General features: G+C 40.6%; 1 protein-coding gene and 1 pseudogene across 1 annotated transcript; both read right to left on the reverse strand.

Moving 5' to 3' along the window:
• Positions 1–270: 270 nt before the first annotated feature.
• LOC133921395 (heat shock 70 kDa protein 17-like) lies at positions 271–7,988 on the reverse strand. The gene is made up of 14 exons (XM_062366237.1): positions 7,035–7,988; positions 6,601–6,833; positions 5,652–5,811; positions 4,739–4,984; positions 4,496–4,632; positions 2,888–3,218; positions 2,650–2,811; positions 2,262–2,336; positions 2,079–2,179; positions 1,937–2,006; positions 1,190–1,246; positions 1,036–1,097; positions 877–949; positions 271–782 (listed from the first exon to the last, which is right to left on the reverse strand). Exons 1-14 carry the CDS (start codon positions 7,797–7,799, stop codon positions 558–560), a joined length of 2,697 nt encoding a protein of 898 aa, XP_062222221.1. The 5' UTR covers positions 7,800–7,988; the 3' UTR covers positions 271–557.
• A 1,063-nt stretch (positions 7,989–9,051) lies between these two features.
• LOC133921398 (ATP-dependent DNA helicase homolog RECG, chloroplastic-like) lies at positions 9,052–18,974 on the reverse strand (annotated as a pseudogene).
• Between the last annotated feature and the right edge of the window lie 409 nt (positions 18,975–19,383).

Below are 19,383 nucleotides of genomic sequence, written 5' to 3' on the forward strand. Positions count from 1 at the left end.
CCGCTTGCCTATCGCCAACCGCGAGGAATCGAACCGCGCTGAGCATCCCCCGTTGCCGACCGTTCTAGTTCTGAAACCTCCGCGCACCGTATTTCTTCTCTACACCCGTGAAGCTCCATTTCTCCAACGACGGCATTCAACCTGCTCAAGTTCTTTCAGGGCCGTCCCTGGGGCGAAAGATCTAGCAATTTGCAAGTCTATTCTAGCGCTCCAGACTGGAGGGATATCCATCTGAGTATGTAGTAGTATTATGTTTGCTCATAGCAAGGATAGACGTAAAATACCTATGGCATTCCTCATATAAAAAATAAATGAGTTCAGTACAACAGTGCAACTCTGAAATCCCGAACTACGCCTTTGAGACGCTAACTTACGTCACGCCATAGAGCTGCTATAGCATCTAGTGTTCCCTGAATTCCTACACAGCCATATCTTTTGGTCGTCAAACAAAAATTGAAAAATTTGAGCAACCAAAAGTGATCCTCCTCAAACTGCCTTCTTGGAGTATATCTATATTTCAAACCTGTTCTACGGGGTTCCAAAGTTGATTCTGGTGCTCACAACTCGTCATGAGATTCAGGTTCTGAATCGTTAGTCTTGGATGATGCAGACTGATCCTCTTCAGGGGCATTTGATTCCGATGACCTTCCCAGCGCGGATTCAGTCTCGTTGGATGCAGATTCTGAAGAGGCGGTTTTCTCTTTGTTAGCAGGCTCTTCTTCCGTTGGAGGTTTCTTTTCGATCTTGGGTTTTGGTTTCGGAATCCTATTGACACTCGACACCTGCACAACGACGAGCATCCATTATAATGACTACCTTAAGTAGTTGCTGACAGTTGTGCATATTGTTATAGGTTGTCTGTACGAATTCACTAACCTTATCTTGTAGGTCCAGAACTTTTTGGTGGACTTCTTCAGATGTGAAAGCAGGTGGGCTGTGGGCAGGGGTACTGCAATATGCTCAAAGCGAGTTAGCCACTTACAATTTTCAAGACAATAAGAACTCGAGAAAGAAAGTTGGCTCGAACAGGCATACCTTTTCTGCAGGGTTTCCTTCTCCTCCAACCAGCCTTTTACTTTCTCTGCTTCACTTACAACCTAGACCCATATAGCATTTCACAACAACAACAAAACGAGCATTAAACATTACCAACAAAATGTGTCAAACTTCATTAAGCTCACAGGTTTACCTCATCTACTCTTTTTTTGGGAATCCATGGTTTGTTTGTCTCCCAGTTCTTGACAATCTGCAAGAAGACCAAAGGATACACTGAACTGAGAACAGAGTAACACATCAACCATGCACTTGAGCACAATGTAAAATTGTTAAACTGGGAAGTTCTACAACACGGATAAAACGGATGTAAAACAAAGGTTTAGTTCTTTGCTATATAATTCAATTTGTACTAAACTTTAGCCCTTTTTTCCTGCTACAATGTATCCGAGAAATTATAATCATTCGATTTTGCAATATAAGCCAAGCATGTAAGAGTCATCTGCATCTTCAAAATACTTCATTACTTTATAACAATAGCAGTTTGAGAATCCAGCAAGACTGCAGCATAAAGAAAAAAGACAGGGAGGGAACATTCAAGAAGAGGAAATTTATTAGTTATTGCAGTGTCAAGTTGTGTCAACTATGCCTAAGTTCTTCTGTTTGTTGCACCATGCTTCTCAAGGTTTCTGTTTTAAACTATGCTTCGCCGACAAAAAGCATTAGTACATGTCTTGGGTTCAACTTGCACAAACTCACAGAGTACACTCATGCATATAATGAATAGTAGAACTTTTTTCTTTTCAAAAACAAGCACATCTTTCTAAGTCTAAAATGAATGACTTTCTCGTTTCTTATATGAAAAGGAACTCTTCAGGTGCATCATGCAAAAAAAACAAAAACTATTGTAGTTAAAAATCATTATTTGGTTCTGTTTCGATACCTTTTGCAGTTCAGTAAGATACAATTGAGCATTTTCACAGGCCAACGGTCGGGCTTTTAATTCACTCAACCTGGTTAATGACGAAACAAAACAATATCAGTCATTGACCTATATGAACTTGAGGGGATAAACAACTAATTACCTGAAAAAAATTGGGTCACCAATGGCCTTAAGTTGATCAAGGCGTTCTTTGAATTCATTTGCTTGAGCATCTTCGCCATCCATATACAACCAATCCTGCACCTGCACTTGTCATACAACAACTTCAGCATAGGACATATACTCGACAACTGAGACTAAGAGCAAGATCATTTATTAAACCGACCTCACTTAGTTTCTCCTTAAAGGACTCCCTCTCCTGTTCGGTTGAGACGGTCAAAATATCTGTGCTTTCTTCCAGCTGTTATGTATCAAATGAACAGAAGACAGGCAGTCAATATATAAATAATATGACTCATTATCAAACTCTGTTGCATTTGCTTAGTTTATGTAGATATGGAGATTATCAGTGAAGCTTTGAGGTTCAGTGAAAAATTCACACTCACAATTTTCATATACATGTCTAAGAAGAAATAGAGGGATCACTCAACTCTCTGGGATACCATTTCCAAAACGCATGAGGTACATAAATGCTCAAAAACAGGCTAAAAACCGCACATTCTTTACAAGTTTTCAGCAAAGTGTAAACAATGAAGGCATAAAAGAAAAGGTACCTTCTCCTTCATAGAGTATATGTATGACTCTAGGTTATTTTTTAGTTCAGCAGTTTTCCTCCGTTCAGCATCCTTCTTATCTAGTACCTCTAACCTACTTTTTGCCTCAGAATACAACTCCTTTGAAAGAATCGTTCCAGCACCAGTCGTTTTTTCCAGAACCTATATATAATTGACATACAAATTAAACTATATTGTGCCAATATTAGCATCAAATTACAGAGCAGCTATAGCTTACCTTCAATGGAACCCTAAATGTTCTTTTCTTGAGCACCTTCTCTGTAATAGTTTCTTGAGTATTGCTCTCATCAATGGGAGTGCTGGAATTAGTATCACTGACAGAACTCAAATTCTCCTTACTACCTGTTGTACTATTAGCTGCTCCTGCTTCAGAAGACGAATTTTGATTGGTGATGTTACTCTCTAGTGTCAAAATCTTCTTTGGAACTTCAACCCATTCAGTTGTCTCAATCACTGCTTCTGCTCTATCAAGAGAAATAATTCCGCTTCTACTCAAAGAAAAATGTAGATTTGCTTTGATGGGTGCAGATAAATTACGGCTTGAATACCTGGTCGAAAAAGGCATCTGGTTAAGTTTATGCAATGAAATTAAACATATAGTGGGTACAGTAACATGATAGCATTGACATTATCATAGCCAATATCAATTAATGTGTGATAAGATTGAGCATTTATTTAGTTTGAATGATTATATCAGCATGGCAATACTGTATTCTAACATCAGTTATACAATTACCATAGTGTATACCAGTCCGCATATAAGGATAAATTATTTTTTCTCGAATACGCAGGAGAGCTACGCATCATTGCATTAAGGAGGAAAAAAGAGTTTAAAAATAACACACACAAACCCAAACACACACACACACACACACCCAACCATCACTCTAAGCACACACGTGCCCTTAAAAAGAAGAAACGACCAACTACAAAAACAGACCGCTAAACTGACCCTCTGTCTAGCTGTGCTAAATCCCTAGCACCAGCCAAACCCCAAAGAATCGCTTCCTCACTGGCTAAATGGTTAACCCGATGTATGGCAAAGCACCGTTAAAAACACAATCATTTCGATGCTTCCAAAGCAACCAAGCCCCAAGTATGATTAGGGAGTTCAGACCCTTCTTTAATGGCTGGGCAACCAAATCAGTAATCTTGATCCACCAAGTACTAAACACTATGTCCTCCTGTGTTGGGGATAAGTCCGGGATACCAAATTGTCGAAACAAATAATACCACAACTGTCTTGAGAGCACACATGAGGTAAGAATATGCTGAATAGTTTCCTCCTCTTGATCACACAGCGGGCACCGCTCCGGATGGGGCATATTTCTCTGAGCAAGTCTATCCGCCATCCAACATCTATTATGCACTGCAAGCCAAAGGAAAAACTGACACTTCCTTGGCGCCCAAGATCTCCAAACCAACTCCCAAGGCTCGAAAGAAATAGCACCTACGAACAAGGCCTCATATGTTGATCGTGCCGAGTAATTGCTAAAAGCTGAAAGTTTCAAAAGATAGCAGGTTGAAGCACGACGTCGGATAGCAGGACCCACAAATCAAGATATTCCGATGGAGCAGCCACTGATAAAGCACCCCCCCCCCCCCCGAATGTCTTAAGCCCAGCAGTGTTCATCCAAGGCATCCCGGACAATACATTTGTTGGCCCGTTGCTTCGGAACAAGGGCGAACAGATGGGGTGCAAGATCAGCAATCGACTTACCTCCTGTGTGCTCTCAAGACAGTCGTGGTAAGGATAAATTACAACCAGGTTGTTTAATTCTTTATGAGTAGGACTGGAAATAAACAAAGCATTATGCCCGCTTACTTTTCACTGGCATCTGTCAGGCCTGATGCGGAATACTCTGCAAACTTATGTGATGGAACACCTGGAGGCAGTTCGTAAGCTTTGTCATAGTTGAGAGAGACATCAAAGTCTTTGGTATGTCTGATGGACCTGAACATCTGTAGAAAACAAACACACATCAAGCTACTCTAGATATCTCTTTTCAGATACAGGACTAAAAGTTCGTCTACAATTTGAAGACATAAGAATAACGAATTTGCTAACCTTTATTGGCATTTTTTTCATCCTTGGCACCAGAATCTGATCAATGCTTTCATCCTTGACATAATCCGGGCCATCTATTTCAAGCAAGAAAGCATAAGTAGAACCATCAATCATTCCCAACTTACGGTTTAACTTAATTCCATCACTCAGGTTAGCAGCATGCAGTGAGGCGCCCAGAACGATTGCTTCATCAGCATCAAGATGCTTATCCAGCTCGCGCCGGCCCAGAAATTCCTGCAGCTTAGCCTGTAGCAGGAGAATAATATTGTGGTCAGTGAGCCAAAATGTAAAAAGTCATACAGCAGCACATTCAAATATTCGATATAGAGATGATGGAAGATATACATATATTGCACAAAATATAATTTTTGGAAACAGGCAAGGCATGAAACTCTATTGTGGAGGATATAAATGAAGTTCAATGTGTGACAAATAACGTTTTATAAACCCTCTGAGGTCACAACAACTAGGAGACGTGCAAAACAGTTAAATGAATCTATGATGAAACATTCTTAGTAAAAAAAGGTAAAATATAAAGAAGTAGGCAATGATGCATGTCACATGCATTCATGTATTCAGGTTATAGTACTAGATTAATTTCTGTGAGCGAGAAGGGGTTCGGGGAAAATGCTCAATAGACTCAACAAGGCAATTATGCTGAATATCATTACAGCCACTCGCATCAAGGGAAAGTATATGGTTGCGCTGTTGTGCTGTGCTGCACTGTGAAATCTAGTTTGCTCAGGGAATATTTACTGATTTCGGTAAGATTTTGCTGTTACTGACCCTAAGAAGATGCTTATAACTAATTGCGATATCCAGATATAGAAAAAAAAAAGGTGCTTTTGAAAAGCCAGCGCCATCATAAATGGAGCTTAACAAGAAGTCTAAAATGATAGCTAATTTTAATAACCTGCAATTTTGGAACCCTGGTAGCTCCTCCTATTAGTTCTACAGCATAAATATCATCAATCTTCATGCCAGAATGTGTGAGCACTTCTTTAACTGGAGTTAGAGCTTGCTCCCATAAATCTTCACAAAGCTCTTCAAATTTATCACGTGTTATGGTGCTCCTGCAACGAAAAATGTGCATTAGCTCAGTAGGTAGAACCATGAAAGTTGCTCTCTGATATATACTAAGTTGTAAACTGAGAAAAGCTGAAAGCATGAGCTGGGAAAAAACTCAACCATTACAGAACAATATATGATAAGCAGTTGGAACTAAGGACTACTCTTGCAAATATTGGAAATGATCAATTAAGTGGGCTTCACAATCTCCAAGTCCACCAATACAAAAAATCAAAAACAGCAGATGAAATACTTTCAATGGAATAGGAACTACCCTGAGTGATGCAAAACCGATAAAGAGCCTTTGCTTGCAACTCAAATAGTTTTTCTTTAGATGAGATTGCATCGACGTACTTCAATAGACAATAGGAAAAAAGAATCAAATTCAATCCAACACATGTCAAGATATTTGGCAAATAAGAGATTAGGTTGGTAGAGCCTCCAATTGAGAAGCCACCCACCCGGGCTCGAACCCGGGTGCTCGTAGGTCGTGTGAGTACCTCCCTAAAGGGTTCGGTACTCCCCTCTCTTAAGACAAAACCGGGGGGTGTCTTCTCCCCACGGTCAAGTTTTTTTTATCCATGCTACTCTAGACATGGAAGGTTTGCTTCCAGGCCATAACGTGCAGAAACTTATTATTTAAAATTCTTTTCAGAATTAATTTAACCCAACACGCTAGGTAAGACAGTAAATTTTCACAATGTTAGGTACATTTTCAGTTAACTTGAGTTTTACATATTGCATCCATACTGACGGTTATGCATCTAAGTGTATAAGATAGAGTAGACATGCACCTGAAATCGACATCGTTATACAGAGATTCAACTGAAATTGGAGCAGCAGTGTTTGCACTCAGAATTTCTTTGGTGCGCTTAACTTGCTTCTTCAACTTAGCCATTGCCTTGGGAGACTGACGGATGTCAACTCCGTTACCGAGTTGCTTATTGAATTGATCAGCAAAATAGTTGACTAGACGCATTTCCATTTCGACGCCTCCAAGTTTGGAGTTCCATCTAACATCCTTAACCTGCAGACAATTAGCGTTAGCAATTGATTGTGAAGTCATCACCTCACAATATCAGCACAGACGAAAATATATTTTCAGCAGATCTATCATACTAACCATGAGAAATCACAATTGACAGACTTTCCTCAAAGAAACTGCCAGCAGACAGCTGAGAGAAGCGCAATTGAACAGCTCCCAGAAATGCCAGGAGAGAGTTTTTACCTGGAACTGGTTAACGGACACTGTCTTCCCGAACTCCTTGGCGTTGTACGCCGAGTAGTACACGAGCGCCGCGTAGGTGCTACCGGCGCCCATGTCGTAAAAGATAACATGCCGCGACCCGTTGGAGAAGTCCTTGTCGATCCCGTACTGAAGCGCGGCCCCAGCGTGCTCGTTGATGAGCGCGAGCACATTGATTCCGGCAAGCTGCGCTGCTTGCGTCAGCGCCTGGCGCTCGGCCTGCCCGAAGTAGGGCGGCACCGCGACCACCGCGTCCCGCACGGGCGCCCCGACGTGCGCATCGGCGAGGCCGGCAGCGTAGTGGAGGACCATCGCGACGATCTCCTCGAAGGAGTAGACCTTCCCGTCATCGGCGCGGACCGCGGCGGCGCCGCGCGCATCGGGGACGAGGTCGTAGGGGAGGAAGAGCGACTCCGCGACGGACTGCACGTATGGGAAGGGCTTGCTGAGGAGGTCCCGCGCGCGGGAAAACACCTTGGACGGGTGGCGCGCGGAGATTCCGGCCGCCTCCTCGCCCGCGAGGCGGTTGCCGTCGGCGAGAGCGGCGAGGGCCGGGGACTTGCGCTTGGACATCTCGTTGATGGCGACGGCGATCGGCGCGCGGCCCGGGGCGAGGTGCACGGCCGCGACCTTGAGCCACTCCGAGCCCAGGTCGATGCTCGCCACCGCCGCGCTCGCCGGCAGGACGGCGACGGCCGCCGCGACGAAGACGGCGAGGAGGATCCCCCAGGTGCGAGGTTGCGCCATGGCGTGTGGCTACTGGCTACTGCTCAGTGCAATGGCATGTGGGAGGGGTTAGGGTTTGGAGATCTGGAGTGCGGAGTGGCTGGAGGAGCACGCGGGGGAAGGGAAGGAGCAGAGGGGAGAACGATCTCGAGCCTCGACGGGAGGGAGGGGGAGAGGACAGGCTAAATTTGCAATTTAATTTTTTCCTTTGGCTTCTGCAAATTTTAGGTCCTGTACATTTTTTATATTATGCGTTGGAGCCTTGCTACTTTTAAGGGGAGCAGCGAGAGCTGCACAAACTAAGGCCCCGATCGGATGGACAAGGTTTCTGAATCTCGTCGGATTCTCCTGAATCCCTACTAAAATCTATCAAACGCTAAAAAATAAGAAATATTTCACCCTGAAATACTTAAAATGTTTCTCATTTTAACACTATGAGAAAGAATCATTTAAAAAGGTGTTTCTCACTATTCTAGTTTATAGTTGTGGTTTTCGGGGAAAATTTGGATCTTAAATAGATGGTTGTCAAAAGTTTTTAATAAATAGTTCTGTTTTAATAGAGAAACGTTTTTAAAGAGAATATGGGTTTGAAAGTTTATGAATCTGGATCTTTACCAAGGGGGCCTAAGGTCTCTTTCAGAAATAAGTAAATTATCAAGGGTACCTGTAAAAACCTTGGAAAACAACGGACCAGGGACAGCATGAGTTGAGTCACCAGTCCAATAAAAACAGGCCACGTGGAAAATTATCCACATGGCGGTGCGTTGGACGCGCGCGGGCTCAGTAGAAGGGACTACTCGCCTGCGGAAGACGAGCTTACGCAGTAGGCCAGTAGGGTCCTTCATGGCTTCAAACCCGCTGACAGGTCGACCATGCCTTGTGCTGTAACGTGCGAGTGGAACACATCACCTCACCGTGAGACGGCGCCAAGTACCAATACGTACCATCGTCAACGCCTCAACGGTCAACCTTGGAGAAGGTTTTTTCCCCGACAAAACAGTTCTCTTACTAAAATTTATTTTTTAGACAAACCTTGGTCCTTGGCTCCTTGCTACTTGGAGGGAGCAAAGGCATGGCGAGAAGATGTGCAGTATGCAGTGTTTTTTTTTCTTTGATACTTGATCAAAAGAAACGTTTTTATCCAAAATTCGGAAATATTTACCTTTTCTACTTCAGTTCACTAATCAGGTAGTGTAAAAAACGCAGAGAGATGTGTGAAAGCATACTGGAATCTGAAGTAGGAACTTGCTCGTTTTCGACTGGAAGGAATCTGAAAGCATACTGGAATCTCAATCTTACCCAAAACATATTGTTTCGTCAGTTGCAATAGCCTACTAGCTCCAGCTCCAAATGTTGCGCAGCATTAGCCAAAAGTTTTGCTCACCAAATGGCATGCCAGCTTTGCCCCAAAGTGACCAAGTATATCTACTACATGAAAACTAGACTTCCTTACAACACACAGATTTCACTAGTATTTTTCCCGTTTTAGTCAATCTCCGAGAATGCACAGTGGCTGCCTCATGCTGAGTTCCACCTTCAGCCCTGGATACAGAGCTAGGTCGTTGCTTGTACACAACACTTTCTGCATTGTAGCAAAAGAATAAGTTATAGGGTTGGTCAGATAAACAGGAATGGAAGCAAGTATTGGAAAAGAACTTACCAGTGCAGCAAGATGGACCTCTTGTAGAATACCGCCATCAATCTCCAGTCTAGCTATTGGAAATTCTGGAAGATGGCCATACTGCTTTTTGCCAAGTAGATTGCCAGGGCCACGCAGCAGCAGATCAGCGTTGGCTAGGTAAAATCCGCCGGATGACTCCTCAAGCACCTTCAACCTTGGGAGCGTGCTAGAAGTGGACGACAGGAATATACATCTGGATTTCCTTTCGCCACGGCCTACTCGCCCCCGCAGCTGGTGCAGCTGAGCGATTCATGACAATCATCTTTCGGCATTCATGACAATCATCATAGAAGCATCAGGAACATCGATCCCAATCTCAATAACTTGGGTAGAGAGGAGAATACTCGTTTCTCCGCTTCTAAAACTGCTAAGAGCTTCATCCTTCTCATCGCTCCTCATGCGGCCATGCAACAGCCCACAGGGATAACCTTCGAATTTTTGCTTTATGTAATCGAAATCGGCTGTTGCGGCACGAAGTTGTGGCAACTGCTCGGACTCATCTATGATAGGATACACATGGTAGACCTTGCCCCCATCTTTCAGATCATCCCTCATCATCTGCAAGCCACAAGATTGAAGGGAAAACAAAAGAAAACCCCAACTCACTGCATCTACATACAAACTAAGACGGGGAACAAATAAATGATGTAGAATTCAACAGAAAAACAAAACATAAAGTTATGTCATCACCTGGAAGACAGTTTCAAACCCAGCATCATTCCTTCAAGAGCAAGACTTTCTAGGTTGCCTTCCTGGAGGCAAGTCTGTAATCTACAAGAAAATTGGGTGTCGGTTGTAAAAGACTGAAATATCTGTGAAACATGAAATTTACTAGATGCAATAAACCAAATTTTGCATTAAGTGCTTTTAAACATAATTTGTCAAGTTTTTAAGTAGCAGGTCCTGGACGTCTGGACAAGGACAGAATGAGCTACCAATTGCTAAATAATATATTTGTATTAGTCTAGAATTAGTTGGCTTTGTGTTTATTTTGGACCCTGTACCCCGTGTACTCCATATAATCACATCTAATTTCGTATATGTTTAGCAAGAACAAATTACTTGGTAAAATCAATGTACCTGCAACAGCATACCTGAGTAAGACATATCGCCATACAAAGCAAGGGCCAATGTTCTTAGAATTGGAGTAGCTGACATCGCAAGAACATGGGGAGCCATAAATATCTCAGAATCAGAAGCCTCATCTGGACTTGTATTTTCATCACTCAACTTCGAGGAAGAAGTATATAGCTGTAAAAAGATGCGACAATTTGGCTTAATAAACAAAACTTAATGTTGTCAACTTTGAAAAGAAAACAGAAAGGCATAAATTAACCCATGAGGTTTGGACATCCAATGTAACTAATCAGCAGACGAATTTGCTTTCGACAAATGATGGTAACAGTAAATGCATGTCCACAAGGCGCATAGGACAGAACCATGTATCCACCAAATCAGGTGTACAGTTTCTTCCTAAGTCCACCAGCAAAGTTTACAATTCGTGTGCCAGTACTAGAACAAAGTAACAAACAGAAAGGAAATGCACAGTTAATATTCAATGTGAATAGCAAATGCTCAGCAACTTACCTTACTATTAAACCTGCCTCTTTGTACAACTCCAAAACGCTGTTGTTCATCTATAACAGATATACGTAAAGTTGAAGATTCAGTTTTATCAGCTATTAAGCTGTGTGTTCCAATGACCATCGCTATCTCTCCAGTTTTGAGACCCTGTGATGGGATAATAATAAAACAAAGATACAAAAATATGCATATGGGGGCTTAAAAGAGTGTAAGTACTAGGGAGAACAACTTACATTTCGAATTATCCTTGACTCCCTTGTGGAAGTTGAACCAGTTAGCAAGGCAATGTTTGGTTTCTCATCTCCATCAAACTTATCCAGCAACGAAGTTAGGTGTTGATAGTGCTGGGCAGCAAGTACCTCCGTTGGAACCATGAAAGCAACCTAGAAAGAAATTTAAAAGGTGAATATATTAGACTGTATCTCAGGAATGAAGAAAGCACCACGAGGACAATGATATTCATTTTTCTTGTAGCTTCTGTTTGCATCAACAGTTTAATATAACTCAGCGAGCTGGATTTCCTAGATGAAATCCTTTGACATAAAGTAAACAAAGCAAGAATAATTTGTAGTATCAATACCTGAAATCCTGAGCTAACAACCTCCATACATGCCAGGAAAGCAACGACGGTCTTGCCACAACCAACATCCCCCTGATACAAAAAAATCATTTGTAAGCTTATAGCAATATTCATATAAACCACAATGAATTTCAGCAACACATTTGCAGATAGTGTATGCCAAAGTCCAACAGATCCATCAATTGACAAACTACAGAGGGTTATATCAAAAAGGATGCAAACATTCTGTAATGCTCCACCCGATCTTCTTAAAGTGATGTTTTAGACTAATGCACATGTATTAAGAAAAAATTCGACATGACACCACCCCTACTAAAGTTTTTTTGCTAGCTTTTTAAATTCATTTGTTTCTCAACTGCCCATTGTGACCAATGAACAAAGGAATTGCATTCTGTAAAATGTAGAGCACTAAATGAGGTAGCGGCATTTTTGGTCTTTAGGAAGATGTAGCTATGTCTCTTCTTGAATTCCAATCACATCAAATAAAAGACTGTTCTTTTTTACTCCTAGAACAACAAATAATAAAATGAAGGGGATATCAGATTTGGAACTCTTAACAGAAAATATAGTGATATCATACTTCCTATTTTCAGAATGACAAGGGGGAATGCATGGAGGAAAATACTTCGATTTATATCCAACTACTCCAAACAAATTCTTTAAAACAAACATGACCGGAACAAGAAATATACAACAAATTGCAATTGATATGATGGCCATGATTTATTAGAGTTGAGTAGAACATCTACACTGATGCCAAGTCTAGAAACAAGAGTGAAATGCTTGGTTAACAGCCTAAGAAAGGTGCGAGCGATACTTACCTGCAAGAGTCTGTTCATGGGAACTGGCCTCCTGAGATCCCATATAATCTCTTTAACAGCATTCAATTGACTAGGAGTAAGAGAATAAGAGCCTTCAGCAATTTCTTTGTAAGAGGAGACCAATTGTCTACACCAACATATTTAGCCCATAATTTTTACACTTGGATAACAATTCCTCCTTCTCAACCCGTGTACCAACTGCTTCAAGCATTTGAAATAGTCTTCCCAACTGAAATTATAAAAAATGTTGTTGAAAGTGGCACATGTTTATTTGCAGAGTTAAAGAACAACGATATGATTAACAACAATAATGAGGTTGAAGGAATGTGGACATGACATTTGCTAAAGCATACAATCCAGAAAAAGGTATTCATATCCGTGATTTATCAAACCAACATAACCAAACCAAACATATCAAGCAAGTTGCTAACTAACAAGCATTTATAAGATACTGAAATTTCTACACAAGTACAATGAGATCTTGCACAGATGCCACCACAATTGGATTAAAACCTTGAATATACTTTTCATATACAATGAAGCAAAAGCGCTGAAAGCAACAACGATACCTGGAGGTAAAAGAAGTCATCAAATATAAGCCTTCTTCGAGCAAAATCAGCTTCATCTTGATTCTTAGGTTTGTGAATTCCCATGTAAGCCTAAAATTAACCAAAAATGTTATTGAAGACATTATTTAGGAGGGCTGAAACATGACAAGACATACAATAGTCCCACTAGTCATAAAAATGTCCTCTTTTTGACTGCCAAAAAAAAGTGTCATTTTGGACATTGACACGGTCCTCGAAAAATAACCTTTACCATCGATCTTTTATGCAGTATATTTGTAGAACATAATAAAAACTTTTAAGACAATTCTACTCATCTTTGTCATATGTCCAATTAATAAATTCATGGAATAAATTGTTTGTCAAGATTAAAATAATTTGACTGCAGGAATTCTGACGACAGAACAGGAGGTACAATAGAAGTTCAAACTGATAAAATACAGCTGTATTGGTTATTTCTTGGAATCCAGCAGTTCATTCTTATACAGCATTTTAGTAAATGCTCCAAAACTAGATATTCAAAAAAGGGACATGTCTTGTATTGGTTAAAATAGAGTTGCTGAACATGCCTAGTATGGACATCCAGTAGTCGAAGAGATCAGCACACAGAGTGGTTAACGATAGACATCCGAAAACAAGAGGAGCAAAGTCGGATATCTAGGTTCCTACTATCGTTCAAGGAAAAAAAAAAGGTTCCAACTATCGGTGGTGCAACAATAACAATTATAAAGTGAAGTATAATTCATGGTATTGCTTACATCGAATAGATCGATCAAGCTGAATTCAATGAGAACCTCGGGAGGCATAGGATCAACGTCCGGGGTCAGCATCTTCAAGGCCCTGTGCACAATTGCAATTTCTTCAATAGCTTGATGGAACATAATAATTTATAACTAAACACATTATACATAAGGTAAATGTGGTTCACTTCTAATGATTTGCAGTCATCTCTTAAAATGCCGACACAATGTAAGTTGCTCATATGAATATTTGAGGGGCATTTTGGTATTTTTTTTATACTTGAGCAAAAGTTGAGCGGGTAAAATGAATTTGTTCCTTTTCAATTAAATCAAGAAGCAACTTATCAAGGACACAACCATCAATACATCACAGCATTTGCCTTTTTCCATTTCAGCCGATTTAAAATTTTGGCTAGTCATATTTGCAGGTGCAGAACCAACAATTTCAACATGTTTTCCCCCTAAAAAACAAGGGAAATTGGTTGGTGACCACGGAATCCGGCGTCTCCATTAGCAAAAATACAATGAATCCAACATGTTGCAATGTTCCAGAGATTCCATAAAAAATCATGTATGTAGTACACGTAAAGTTAAGTAAACCTATAAAAATTCAATTTAAAAGTCATCTTGGACATCAAGATTCTTAAAACGAAAGGGATAATGTTAGTACATGATGAACAATGCCATATTGACTGCTTGTTTATTTTGTCTCTTGACATCTAGGATGAATTTGAAATTTAATTTTTGTAGGTTTACTTAATTTTATGCGTTGGATACATGATTTTTTGATGAATTTTTTAAACATTGCAACATGCTGAATTTGCTAACAGGTAAGCCGGAACCCCTGGATACAAAATCTGCACACAAAAATAATTTCAACATACATTTGATGATGAACATAACCACATCAAAATAATGGTCAACTTAAAGGAAAATCCATTCAGGCCCAACATTCATTTAGAAACTAGAAAAGCACACGCAGCGTGCACTGACCTAGAGATAGAGGCCCAGCAAACTTGGTTTCAATGCTGCTTTTGATGGGTATATAGGATGTGGTTTCCTGTCAAGAATAGTGCTTTGTTCCCGCTTCTTCAAGCCTGTCAATAGTGTACTCCTTCAACTCATAATGGCCATTAGCAAGCGCCTTCTTGATCTGCACAGACGGAACCAGTGCAAAGGTTATTCATATATATATATATGCTGTTAAACCCAGTTCCTTGTTTCCCCAAGGGTAAAAGAAGTAGTTACAAGAAACAATATTTGCACAATAGAGCTACTCTATTGGACAAATAGTAAATGAGTTTTTATAACATATCACTTTGTATCGTAGCATTACCGAACAAATATCAAAAAGAGAGACCAAAAGGACCAGCCTGCAGGCATGCGTCATGATTAAGGAGCACCAGCAGAAAGGGTCAACAAGTAGCATGCAACAGATAACAATATTTAAATTCACCAACCTTACCACTGACATAGACAAGATCCCCCTCTTTGTGCTTTGCTGACATACAGTTAAGAAAATACTGAGAAGAGAAACGTGTGCCGCTGAAAAATTTCTTGAGGTGCAAATTGTTGGTTTAATCCCTGTCCCTGCTGTTCAGTAGATAGTTTGCTTTACTTTGTTAGTAATGTTTTTCAGTCTGTCAGTTAGCAGGCGGCTGAAGGAGTCAATAGTCTGTTAGAGTGTCCTAGTCTTCAGGAGATAGAGTTTATTAGCGTCACTTGCTCTGGTCAGGTCGTGCTCTGATTGTTAGGGCCACTAGGGCCATCAGTTTAGGCCACTAAGGCCATGTACAGCAGTACTATTAAGAGGAGAGCAAGATAAACTAAAAAGCTGCAACTTGAATTGTCTTCTGCTCAGCTCCGGAGTTACTACTCTTAACTGAAGAGCCTAACTCAGTCTCAACTATGGAACAACTAACAACCACCTCAAGAAAACCTAAAGTGGACTTAACCTTGATTCCCCTGAGAACACAAACACAGAATTTACAAAAAAAAAAAAAAAAAAAAGTAAAATATCAACAACGATGTACTGTTTTGTCCATGAAAGTGATCAGCCACAATAGAGATTTTACAGCCAATATGATTACGTAAAAAGGTAACTATCTTGAGATATGTCAATACACGGAACATGGAATTTCAGAATATAATGAAATGCCAATTTCCCTTTTGTGCTGCATGATTGATAATCAATTGGACTCTTCTACTGCTTTCTGCATTTTTCTCAGTAACCATCAAGATCTACGAATTAATTCTTCTTTAAAAGGATAACTACTATCTTATCTGTTTGATCCACACACACCCACAAACATGAAATTGCTTGCTGAACAGAACAAATCCATAAAAAATTATCATTTTTAGCCATTCCAAACATTGTGCCGCGATAGACTGAAAAGCATTACCTGAGCAAGAACAACGCCATAGGTATTTTTAAGAAATGTGCTATAGCACAAAATCGCTGCCTTAAGTAATCAAATGGACTAAATACTGTTGAGGAAATTACTATTTGAATTGCAAGTAGTGAAACAAGAATCATGAGACCAACTTCAATGAGTATGAAGTTCAGGAGTTGGCAGCAAGACTAGCTGAAATTCAAACTATCTTGGCAAGGCCATACCCAAATAATCCTGCTGTAACTTGTTTTACCTTCTTCTTCTATTAATGAAATGACCCGCAGCTCTCCTGCTTGTTCGAGGAAAAAATAATAATCCTGGGGAAAACAGTCCTGTGAATTTTGGGAACTAGATAAGTATCTCAAAAAATTCCAAGTGTATTTCATAAAAGCTTCTTCCTTTGCCCCCATCATAATCAAATTCATATTATAAACTTGTTTCTGACTATTCGACAGACTTTGTAGGAAATAGCAATTTTAGATCTTCATTTAAGTTTCTGTTACAGGTCTGAAAGATCTGATGAATTAAATTACCCATTCCATTTCTCTAATCTTTCTGCACCTTCTGCATGTATTGTATGGCTCTAAACCTCATATGTGTAATATTCAATTACCTGGAAGTTATAACAGTACCAAAGAACATAATGCACTGCCCATCTTCTATGGGACCTTGAGGATTTTGCAGATCCGCATAAGTCCGTGGAAAATGCTGGAATAATTTGCGGACCTATAAAGGAGACAAAAATTGCATGTGAAGAATTTATGATTTTACCAAATCAAAAAGGCAATACGAAATGAATTGGATGGACTGCTGATACCGTATGGAAACCACCATCGTCTAGCTGGCGATATTGCCGACTAGTTGTTCCAGGCAAACACCTGATACCTTTATTCAGGATACTAATACTACTGTCAGGGGTTATAGCATCAGCTGATGACTCGGGTTGCGCCTCCCTATCGACTGCTGGTTCCTGAGAAAAATGCTGTGTCATGGGAGAATTCTCTTCACTGATTAAAAGATCATCAGCATTTGTGAGGGTTTGACTCAATGGATGACATTCATTAGGAAATTCATAAGCTGCCTCCAAATTTCCACCAGAAGTTCGAATGAAATTTGTGAGGTTTTCAGAAAGCACGGTTTCTTTGCACTTCATGCTTGTAGAATCCTCATATAGTTCAATAGGTGATGCATCACCAATTTTTATGCATGGAAACTTTGCAGAAATTTCTGGGAAGTCAATTTCTTTAAAGACACTGATCAACTCTGTAGCAGATTCTCTGCGGACTCTTTGTTGCTCAACTAAATCTTGTGTATTACTATAACCCATCAAAACAGACACCTGCAATAGTACATATTTTAGAGTAAGCTCACTGTTTGCACAAAGTAATGATGAATAATAACAGTTTGTTGAGTAGTGTTTCCATGCTTCATCCATGAAATGGGAGTTGGGAAAATCTTTAAGCAACTGGTTAGTAGAAGGAATCGGCCCTTGGGTTGTGCTTTAAAAAATTTGCAACTCTCAAAAGGGTGAAACATGGGAGCGCCTAAAGTGAAAAGCGGCAACAAACAGACAACTGCTCAACAAAAAACCACTTTATTAAGTATAATCATCCCTTAGATTTAAAAAAATATATAATGATAATAATAGAACACTATAGACATGGAAAACAAAGAACTTCTCACTTTTCTATTCCTAGTTGGTCTAAGATGTAGTAGATACCCTCCCCCGAGCATTTCCAACAGAAGCTATCAGGATGAAAAGACAGCTCGTATAGTACGACTGCGATGTGGGAACAGATGAATAGGCAAACTCAAACTCATTACTATGCACGCAAAATCGAAGGTTAAAACTAATAAGTGAAAGCAATTAATTGCTAGCGAACCACGTACTTTTTTAAGGAGCTTTGATCTCTCCGACATGCCATCCACCTCCAACAGCTTCTGCACAGACGTGTGATTCTCACGCGAACACCACTGGAAGAGCTTAGCACCGAGAGCATTCCTAAACCTGCAGCCCAAGCGATTCGGTAAATGTCATCATCACACATCACTAGTTTGTACTCACTCGTCATGTTTCAGGCACAACATAGTAGAAAAAAGTAGCGGCGAAATCGTAAAATATACCTCATTTTGGAACCGATCCTTCTAGAGCGGCCCCTTAGAAACTCCAAAGTGATGAGTGATGACCCTCGCTAGATTAGGATCACTGCCACACTGACGAGAAACGTCCGCATTTCAGGTACGGAAGGGATTTAGGGTTTATTAGAGTTAACAGGCGAGACAAAGCATATTTACCTTAAGCCATGCCTGCAAGGAGGAGGAGGAGGCGATCATAGAGTTGGACGGGCCCTTCGCTATTCGCCGCGGCGCCCAATTCGTAAAGCGCGGACAGCGATACCATCAAATTTCTAGAGAACGAATGACGCGGAGAAGCGAGAGATGGCCCGCGCACACCTCCGAGGCGTCCAGCGTGAGCGTGGGGCGTATCTCCACGACACGGGAGGCGGAGAATACCGGCGAAGCGGACAGAGAGGTCGCGGAACTGGGGGAGGAGCCTGCAGCGCTGTCTGCTTCGCCTTCACGAAACGAAGGGGGTCGCGTGGGCGGAGATGCTCGACGTGGTCTGCCACAACCACCTGCTGCAGCGCCCGCGGATGATCTGCACGCGCGGTGCCCGCACCCGCACCGCACGAAGGAGCCGGCGAACGGCGAGCAGCAATGGCGGCGAGCAAAGAGGTAAAAGGGATGAAACAGGAACTGGCCACCCGTTCAGATACGGGAAATTTGATTATAGGTAAAAAAAAAGTTGATGGAACTTTAATAATATGTTCGAGATTGATGTCCTTTAATAATATGTTATATATGATCAATTTATAATAAAGTTTATCCTTCATTCTCTTACCTTATAAAAAATTTATTATAAATTAGTTTTTTATGAAACATAAAATCAAATAATGATCAATATTAATTTTATTATAAATTAGCTCTTAAAAGACATATAATCATCAACTTCGACTATCTAATGTTAAGTAATTTAAGGACATATAATCAACTTTCCCATTCAGATACAAGGCGCCCACGATCTGAATGATTGACCCGTTAGGCATTTCCTTATACCGGGCTGGTCTAGCCAAACGGCCCAACCTGCACTGTAAGAATGAATTTTTATATTTTTATATTTTGAAAATAAAAAATTGTAAAATTAGATATCCGTTTTATGACTACTGTCGTCCGCTTGAA

The sequence above is a fragment of the Phragmites australis genome, chromosome 6 (genome assembly GCF_958298935.1).
Source record: "Phragmites australis chromosome 6, lpPhrAust1.1, whole genome shotgun sequence".
In the NCBI taxonomy this organism is placed as follows: Eukaryota; Viridiplantae; Streptophyta; class Magnoliopsida; order Poales; family Poaceae; genus Phragmites; species Phragmites australis.